Source organism: Sinocyclocheilus grahami, unplaced genomic scaffold, assembly GCF_001515645.1.
Source record: "Sinocyclocheilus grahami isolate Dianchi unplaced genomic scaffold, SAMN03320097.WGS_v1.1 scaffold49.1, whole genome shotgun sequence".
Lineage (NCBI taxonomy): Eukaryota > Metazoa > Chordata > Actinopteri > Cypriniformes > Cyprinidae > Sinocyclocheilus > Sinocyclocheilus grahami.
The window spans coordinates 774785-785250 of NW_015505228.1; the positions used below are offsets into that span (position 1 = coordinate 774785).

Here is a 10466-nt window from a genome sequence, read left to right on the forward strand (position 1 = left end):
TGTGAGGTAGACTAGTGTGGGTGCTGGTGGAAATTGAGCAGACATAAGTCGTCCGGTCAGAGACGAAGTACACTTTAATGGTTTAAGACTTGTAGAGGTTTACAGTCCTTGAATTTGGTTGAGTGAATTACTGTAGTACAGGTAGCAGAGAGTATGGCAGAGTAGTTTGGAGTGTAGCTTAGTATGAGTGGTTCTAAACAAACAGAAATAACAATAACCAATTAGTAATTAAATATAAACTCACTCTGTTACTTATAATATATATACTTAAACATAATAGCAATATAGCATAGTAGCAAATTAGTGATATAACGATCGATTCAGACATGTACAGACTAGATTAGCACTAGTGAAACTGGCATCGGAAGAACCGATAAATATGGCTTAAATACCACAAACAATCTCACTTATTCAGTAAATAATAATATACACATACTCAAAGTGACTTAAAGTTTACAATATTATACACCAATATCACTATTTAACCATCTCTCATATGCATTCACTGGCTCCGTGTGGATGATGCAATACACAATGCGTGTGGCGCACATATAGGTGCATCTCAATAAATTAGAATGTCGTGGAAAAGTTTATTTCTTTCAGTAATTCAACTCAAATTGTGAAACTTGTGTATTAAATTCAATGCACACAGACTGAAGTAGTTTAAGTCTTTGGTTCTTTTAATTGTGATGATTTTGGCTCACATTTCACAAAAACCCACCACAAACTTATGCCTTAAAAATACAGCAATTTAAAGATAATGAATAACGAACACCATCACTCACTTGTGTATGAACGCACTCAGTAGAAAACAACTGCTTGAACAACAGCGAATAATGTCCGTGCTCTGAACTGCGTCCTGATAATACTGTTAAAGGGAAATGCTAAGTAATCAAAGCAATACCTCTTAAAGTCACAAGGGGGCACTAATGGTTTTCTCTCGCTCTCTCTCTCTGTCTCTCTGTATATATATATATATATGTATATCTATAGCCGGCCTTTTCTACAGTATGTTTGGGATGATATGATTTTGAATTTTTAAAAGACATTCGCCAAAAAGTTGTTTGGTCTAAACTATTTTAAGCTGCTTCATGAAAATGAGCTGTTTAGTAAACTAAAATGATTTAAAATAGTTCTAACAATATTTTTCTATAACTTCTCGCACCTGAATGCAGATACACAGTCATTATGTTTACACATTGTTCAGTGCCTATAAACATTGTCGTGCTCATCTAGACCCCAGAGTTTTTACACTGTAAGTTTAGAGGAAGAACAGGCCTGCAGCTGACAACAGAACCACAGCTCATTCCCGCCAGTATCACTATCACTGTCCCTATCACAGTCACAGTGCTGGCCTTTCACAACATCACAGCTCAGGGCTGAGTCTCCCTCATACGCCCATTATAATGAATACAAATAATTATTGCATTTTAATATTTTTATTAGGCTATATCTATCTTAAACCAAACATTTTGTCAGGTCCCTGAGGCACTTCACTGAGTTTGTACTTAGGAAATTATTAACAAAATGTGCATAGTGTCTGTGATTTTTGTCAGTAATGTAAGCATTTATTTGTTACTTTCTTGTGAAGAATATTTTTCTAAAAAACTGCAAGATATTTTATAAAAAAAAACAGACTTTAAAGTTTATGTTAAATGCTCAGGAAGTGAAGAAGCCCTCACACAATGTTCACACAGTGGACTAGGAAAACATAACTGTAGTCACAGTCAAGATGCTGCTGTTGTTTGCTCAGGTAAATTAAATAGGAAGCATCTTGATACATTATTTTGGGGGAAATGAGCAATATGAATTACATAAAGATTCATCAATGTCATGCTTTTACATATTTTTTCTTAGCAAACTATGTAAAATAAACATTTATTTTACAGGTGACCTGCAGATGCCGACTCTTTCCCTGACCTCCACACATGCAGTTGTTTCTCCTGGAGAACATATCCAGTTCAGTTGCACAACACCTAAACAAAGATGCAATGCTAATGCTACATTCCAGCTCTTCATGAACAGAGCATCTATATCCTCCCAGACACATGAATCTAGTGTGACTTTCAACCTTGTTAATGTAGACGTCTCACATCAGGGCAGCTACAGCTGTCGTTACTCCTACCAAAACAACACTGTCAAGTCACCTTTGAGCAACACTGTTATCATCACTGTGGGTGAGTGCATTATTTGCATACATTAGGAACATATAAGTGAACTCATTCTATAATTATCCTATCCTAATAATTCTATATTATTATTCTTATTTTGAACCAATTTACCACACAATCTGAAAGATCAACTTTACCACGATTGATTAGAATGTCGATCATATAAAACGCAGCCCTTAACTCTAAGAGGACAAGAACTGAGAGCTTATTTTTATCAGAATTTAAGTTGAAGTCACTAATTATTTTCATAAGGACAGTTTCGGTACTGTGGTAAATTCAAAAACCAGACTGAAACTCCCTCATAATAAAATGTAAATTATTTGTTTATTTGTGCTGCAATACCCTTTTGAGTATCTTACTACAGTTTTTTTTCAACTGCTTACACACAAAATCTTTACTTGTCACACAGTTTCTGAAATCTGACACTCCAACAACAGAACCCCACACCAAATCTGCAAAACCATGCAATAAATCTCGTCCTTTGACTCCGTCTCGGCCTTTGTTTTGCAAAACACAACACACAATTATCTATGTAACACACAAAAATCTAATAGGAATTAATGTTATTGCAAAGGTGTTTGCAAATGACTCCGCTTCGTCCACGGTGAAAGCCGATCCGGCGATACAGGGCGAAGTTGAAGTATTTCCTCAGCGACCAGCACGGATCAGCTCTAGGCATGACGAAGCGGATATCGTCCTCTTTTGGAAGACCAAACAAAGTAGTCCACGGTGAAATCCGATCCGGCGATACAGGGCGAAGTTGAAGTATTTCCTCACAGATCAGCTCTAGGCATGACGAAGCGGATATCGTCCTCTTTTGGAAGACCAAACAAAGTAGTTTCACTTTCACAACGAAACACACAGTGCCTTCACGACATGGCGGCGGCGACGGTAACAATACTACAGCGAGAATAAAAGTTACGCCTTCTTTCTTTGCGTGAAGATGTGGGAAGAGTTGCATAACGCCGCACAAATAGTGACTTAGATATGTGGGGGCGTGTTAGAACGAGCCGTTTTAGGTAGGCGTGGCTGACTCTTAACTTTTATAAAGAATATCTCTTTGGATTTGAGACTTTAGTCTTTGCAACTTTACAGATCTTCTTTATGCACCAAGAGCTTGTAACACTCCAAAGAGAAAGGAAAAATTGAAATCGCATCATATGATCCCTTTAAGGCAAGTCATGTCCCTCGGGCGGCCATCTTTGAAACGCCTCTCGGGCATGCAAGTGCAGCTCCTATCTCTTTGAATGGGGAAACATTAAATTCTCCAAAACTAGTCACCAAGCTTAAGATTAAATTTCATATTTGAAATCATCAATGAAATACAACAACAACTGTCTCATAAATGTTGTTTCTTTTGCTCAAATAGCGTTTAAAAAAGGCTTATTTTTTTAGGCTAACCCAGCTAATGCACACCATATTATTTTAATGTATTATCTAAATTTTAATTTAATTTTAAATATGATCACACTGATTTGTAGCGCAAATAGCTTTACCATTTACTGCACGTTGTTTTTCTACTCGTTATTTCCCTACTATGACTAATTAACCGGAAGTCTCACCCATAACCTTACCTTCGCGTTAAACAATAAGGTGGTTTTTCGCCAAGCGCGAGCCGGGCTGTGACGTCTGAATTAGAACTCGAGACAAAATGCACGGGCAGAGAAATGTCACGGGTGGATAGGAGTGATACATCTTGGGTATTCTATAGTCTTTTCCAGAACACTACTGTCTAAGTTACATAGTGAACCTTCTCTTGATAATTTACTTGTAATGAAAATAGTATGTAGCGTCTGGACCAATCAGACACAATTTTTTTTTGTTATATTTAACAAATACCCCGTAACACCCCTCAGTCAACAAGACAACTATGAGGGCTCAATGGACCCTTCCCCCGAAATGCGGCTAACACCTCAAAAAGGCAGAACAGGCCTCTGGTTCCATGGCAACCAATGCTGATAGCACTGGTTTTATTGCTCAAAGGAATGCGGGCAGAGCAACTCTCAATTCATTTACCTTTAGGAAAGACGCACAATGCCCATAAAAAGGGACTCTTCTCTAATTAATTCATGGAAAAACCTTTCTGTGAATGAACACACATCTCCTCAGGACATTGTGTATACCATTACTGTTCTTGTATACTGTCTTTTGAATTGTATACTGTTTTGTGTGTGTTATGACAGATCACTAGTTAATGTAATCTTAACTATACCATGTTTGGTATCTATGAATTCATCTTCTGATGATCTAAACGAGAGTGTATATTATATGTTGGTACATAGGCAATATATTAGTGTTCTAAGAATCTTTAATAGTTTTTCCATCAACACCCAATTGAGTTCCATATGCAAATTACCATGCTCTGAGACAAAGAGTCATAAACTTTCCCTCCAAAAGTTCAAGACACCATAGGCTCTTTGATCCCCCAGAGGTGTGACCTTGATAGAGGATAAAGGCAAACACATCAGCGGCCCGCCCCTAGTCTGCGGTTCTGTTAGATTCTGAGAAGATGAGGATGTGAGCTACAACGCTTCTGCAACCTTGAAGTCTGCGCCAGGCTTCGGCCTTGTCTTTACATTCACCAACGATCCTTGGATCTCAGCTGACATCTCTCTTAGCTCTTCATCATCTTCATCTGGGAGAAAACTCTTCCGACCACCACAGAGTCAGAATAACATCTTTTTGGAGTTCATCACTCTTCAAACCCGGAAGAAGGTGATCGCGACTCCTACACCACCGAACCTCCAAACCATCATCAAGACTTTCATCCGAGACTGCATCTGTACGCTCGTTCCAGGCCAAGGCAATGCAAGTATCGTACATTTAACTAAACGAAACAAGAGGTTTAGGATAAGCTGTAGACCCCGTTATAAAACGGCGCTGATGGTTTTAATCAGGTGGTTAACTGACTCATTTTCCATAACTGCATTCTCTGGTTTTCCTGATGGTTTCATCCATCAAGTCACATTTGCCCTTTCCCCATGTATGAGTGATTGTATGTTTGTTTGTTTAGATTAGTTATGTGTGTTAGCGTTTAGTTAATACAACTTTTGTGCACAAATTACATGAGTTTCTGATCCTGCTGGTGAATAATGTCCCTTTACGATTTTGATCCTTGCTACATGCTCTAATGCAGTAATACTGTAGGAAAGTATTTTCTGTGGCCACGAAAATATCCTTTCTTAGAGTTGATATGAAATTACACTGAATGTTCGCTGGACGAACAGATTAGTTGATGGCAATTTAATCCTGCTACAGTTACTACTGGCAGCTCATATAAATAATTGCAATTAATCATAATTAATTATAATTATTTATATACATTCCCATTTGAGCTCATTTGCTACAAGTACCAATGTAATATTATGCCTTTAGTGTTTGACCCCTAGGATTATAATATAATAATATTAGAAGAAAACTTGTAAAGAACATATAATGGCTGTGCACTTTTGTCCTTGGCTCCTAACAATATCAAACAGTTACTATATACAGTACAAATATAAATACACCATGTATGCACAAAATGGCTATGGATTACATTTTGATCCTGACAAGATGCAGTTCTTGAAGCCATTTTTACTTGTTTAAAACTGTTTGAATTTAATGCTTGAGTCTCTGTAACCATATAAATGTATTCTCCTTGTTTTCTAGTGAACTTGCAGCAGCCCAGTATTTACCACAGTGCTCCTGATGGATGGTTTGACGTGGGACCTCAGGGGCCAGTGATCACCAGGGGCCACAATTTCACTATCATCTGTTCAACTCAATCTCAGTATCCTGGAGGATCTTTTCACCTGTTCAGAGGATCAAACATCACCAGGACTGAGTCAGCTGTCAGTCACTTTGCCTCCTTCTTCTTTCCTGAGGCAGATTATTCACACGAGGGAAACTACAGCTGTGTTTATGAAGTCAGTGTCTCCTCACGCTCCTTCCGTTCATCTGCCTCTGAACTGCTGCTCATCACTATCACAGGTACTGATGTGTAAGAGTCTAAATCAAAGCTGGACTGCTGGTAATGAAAGTTCAAACTCAAACACGTGTGTCTCTCTCAGCCTCCCTGCTTCCTGTCATTGGTGCTGCAGTGTCAGCTGTGCTGCTCTTATTGTCTGTCCTCATAATCATCCTCCTGCTGAAGAGAAGACAAAAGCAAAGGAACAAACAAAGTCATTTGAAGTGCTCTTTTATGAAAGGTAATGATGTTCCTTCTATAAAAGAATCCAGATGTCTTTTCAACTGCTTAAACACATTTTCAAAACGTTGCCTTTTTTTTTTTTTCAAAACTTTACACACAAATCCAAGAATTGCACAAAAAAAAGCAAAATGCCTCACATCTCTTGAGGCACTGCATTCAGAATATCACAAAAACACGTCTCAAAAGCAAATATTTGCAAACACCTTTGCCATAATAATAATTCCTGTTAGATTTTTGTGTGTTACATAGAGAATTGGGTGTTGTGTTTTGCAAAAAGTGTTTTATGAAATTGAAAACTGAGTCAAAGTCCGAGAATTAGTGTATGGTTTTGCAGATGTGGTGTGTGGTTGTGGTGTTTGAGTTTTATTGTGACAAGTAAAGATTTTGTGTGTATGCAGTTGAAAAAAAACTGTAAAACTGTTTCTTCCAAAGTCACTGTCTTTTTTTTTGTTTTGACATTTTCCTTTAATTGTCCATCTCTATGCAATATCATTAGGTCAAGCTGCATCACATAATAGCAAAAATGAAGATGATGATGATGCAGATTATGAAAATGTGGAACTTGATGAAAACATGGATCATGATGATTATGAACCGGCCTATATTAATGTGGACTCTGATCATTCTGAACAGGACTATATTAATGTGGACGCTGATCATTCTGAACAGGACTATATTAATGTGGACGCTGACCATTCTGAAGAGGACTATGTGTAGCACCCTCACCGCCTGATAAGGGGAGATACAAATGTATATAAAATGAACACAGGACACGGAGCTGCTTTCTCACTGCCAGCGTCTGTATTGTCTGAGCAGCGCGCCCCCTCCCCCAACAGGTGAACGCTCCAAAGGGAAAAGCAATTGATTGATGATACAACGAATATTACTGCTTCCATAGAGCAAATGAGAAGAAAATGAAGAAAGATTCATTTCTTTCTCTTTTTTTACCACTTACATTTTCATGACCACCACATATGTCAATGTGAATATTACAGAGAAAAGTGTGGTGAAAGCTGTTGTGATTAATATTGAGTGAACCCAAAAACTATACAATTATTGAGGCTCAAAACAGATTAAATATGGCAGCCTTGATTTGAATCAGTTCAGTTGACAGTGTGATGAACAGAGAGACAACCGCATGGGATGCTGACCACTAATACAGTGCATTCATTCTGAGCACTGCAGTGTTCATCACAGCCTGCTGCACATATTCCAACTGATAGATTTTTGTTTAGTGCATCCAGTGATTCAAGTGAACTGTGTCCCAGGGATATCAGATCACATTTAGTAATAAGTTAAAAATGAAGAGGAAGCTTTCTTTTAATGCATGTCAAACATAATATGTTTGTTTAATCTTGCTGTATATTTATTAAAATATTAGCAAAGATGCAAATTTACATTTATTAATTTAGCAGACACTTTTATCCAAAGCAACTTACAAATAAGGAAAGCAATTTATCACAAGGAGGCAATAATAGGATAAGTGCTAGCAATACAAAGTTTCAAACATTGTCCAAAAGAATACAAGTTAGAAGGAGGAGGGATAGGGATAGGAGGCTGTTCCATATGCAAGCAATGTCTCAATGTCTTGAAGTTGATGTGAGCCGCAACCGGTAGCCAGTGTAGCGAGATTAAGAGAGATGCGATATGGGCTCATTGAAGACCAGTTGTGCTGCTACGTTCCGAATCATTTGCAGACGTCTGATTGCACATGTTTGAAGTCCAGCCATAAGAGCATTGAAATAGTCCAGTCTAGGCATCACAAGGACCTGGAGAAGTTGTACAGCCTGCTCCGTTATGAAGAGCCTAATCTTCCTGGTGTTGTGCAATGCAAAACTGCATGATAATGTCATTGCAGTGTTTGAAGGTCAGCTTGTCATCAAAGATTACCGCAAGTTTTCTGGCTGATCTAGTTGGGAATATTGTTGATGATCCTAGCTGTATGGTGAAATTGTGCTATAGCACTGGATGAGAAAATGTCTCTGGTTACTGTTGGTTTCCTGAGAGTGGGAACGAGACATTGCGGAGTCTCCACTTCAGGAACTTGTCTCCTTCCAAATTTTCCTGAAGTCCTATTGGCTCACGCCAGTCCAATTGATTGGCCAATTGTCGCGAAGTATGTAAATCGCATGCAAATACTGACAAGCTCGAGAGGCAGTATAAAATGTGGTGCACGCGACAATTGTGTCAGAAACTGATACTGAACGCTGCTAGCTGGTTGAGCAGCAAGCACGGTGATCTCTGCAATGTCTCGTTCCTGCTCTCAGGGAACCGAGGTTACAACACTAATCAGAAAGATTCCCTTTCGAGCTTTCTCTCAATATTGCGGAGTCTCCACTTCGGGAACAGTGTTCAATCCAGTCGTGAGAGCGGCTACGAGCAGCCTATACAAGTTTATACATATCAGGGAGAGAACACACCCACATTTCCCTTAACCAATAGTGACATTTGTAAGGCAAGCTCTCAGCTGATAGGTGGAGATAAGCCAATGAACGTCTAAAACCTACGTATACTAAATTTGCATATCTGGCATGAAATCACGAGAAGCTGCACTGAATACAGGGCAGATACAACAACAACAATAGCATTGGGGGGCTGCACAAAGTACAACTGTGTTAAGCAGCCTAACAATAAGGGTAGCATAAATTGAATCAAGCACTCACTGATAGCACTTGGGATGCAAAGGACAGGACGTCCCACTTATAAAACCTAGCAACGGTGTTCAGTAGGGTATCAGAGCGAATCAGACAATTTAAGATTAGATCAGATTGGTGTTGAACAACCCAAAGAGCCGAATTCCACAAACAGGCCCAAGACAACAGAATGTTCGTAAATCAGATCCTGGCACCACGAGTCTGAAGTGAGCCTAACAAACTAGTAGCTTCAAACAGCTTTCAACATTAACACAAAAGAACACTGATAATTTCAACTCAGGAAGGAGATTGTCAATTTTGGGGCAAGTAACCAAGATTGATGGTCAAAGAGATGCACAGCATGACCATCACATGTAAATCCATGATAGTAATCACAGCGCTAAAGACTTTCTTCAGATTGACTCCCCTCCACCTAGAGGACAAGAACCAGACTGAAATTCTTAATGAGACCTTTTAACCTTTCTGTGCCTCACAAAGCACACCCGCACGTTCGCAGAACGATACATACGTGGATGCATCTAAAATCATCTTTAAAAGGACTTAGAAATGAATATCAGTCCATTGCATAACTCCATATCATGTATGTAATCCACATATGTGACTATCATGTCCTAATCACTTATTGTGTATGTGTTTTGAATAACTATTGAATAGTTTATATGATTATATTCATGTTGAGTATGTATGAGTTTGAAAATTCATGCTTTAAACGTTTCTATCAATCAATACTTCGTAAAATATATTATATTCTGGTTATAGAAATCATGTCCAAATTATACTCTGCAAGAGCGGAAAAATTCGGACCATGTTACTGATCAGATAACATGTTGATTTATGTATTGGAAGGAGAAACATTGCAACACCCCTAGCTAAGACAATGTCTAATTGGTCAAGACACATTTTGGGATGTGTCCAACAGCCCGGTTTAAATACTCAGGACACCATTAAGTCATGCTTTTAGTCACTGCTTTTAGTCATGCTTTTAGGTTTTTTTCCTTTCCTTTTTGCCACTGCTTTTTAGCGCTCTTTGAGTGTGCTCTGGTTTACACGCCAGCTGCTCCTCTAAAACCATGAGGAGAAACGCCATCTAGTCTCGTCACTCTTCTTGCTGGTTTCTACTTTAGTTTCTTTTCTTTCAGTTGAGAGTTTAATGTTCTGAGTTAAGTTTTGAGTTAAGTTAAGGCCGTGTCTCCGAGTTCACCTCGAGTCTGTGACCTCCTCAAAACTTCAACCAGCCCACAACTCCGCATCTTCAGCCAACGCCCAACCATTGGCTTTCCAAGAAATCACTTCAAGGACTACTGAACTTCCAGCCAATCAGCAACCTCGGGAAACCCCCTTTTCTGAAAGGAGACAAGGGAACCCCTTACACAGGCAATGCAAGTACCTCCAGATTCTAGCTGAACTGGTGCATTTAATATAAATTTTAACCTCATTGAGGAACTCAAT

The 10466-nt window shown here is 38.8% G+C and overlaps 1 protein-coding gene across 1 annotated transcript in view; it reads left to right on the top strand.

Moving 5' to 3' along the window:
- Positions 1 to 7080, top strand: part of LOC107583076 (uncharacterized) — a 21626-nt gene extending 14546 nt beyond the window's left edge. The window contains exons 2-5 of the mRNA XM_016269171.1: positions 1890 to 2177; positions 5823 to 6143; positions 6224 to 6361; positions 6860 to 7080. Of these exons, the coding sequence (XP_016124657.1) occupies positions 1890 to 2177; positions 5823 to 6143; positions 6224 to 6361; positions 6860 to 7080 (968 nt within the window). The remainder of the gene's footprint in view (positions 1 to 1889; positions 2178 to 5822; positions 6144 to 6223; positions 6362 to 6859) is intronic.
- The last annotated feature ends 3386 nt before the right edge of the window (positions 7081 to 10466 follow it).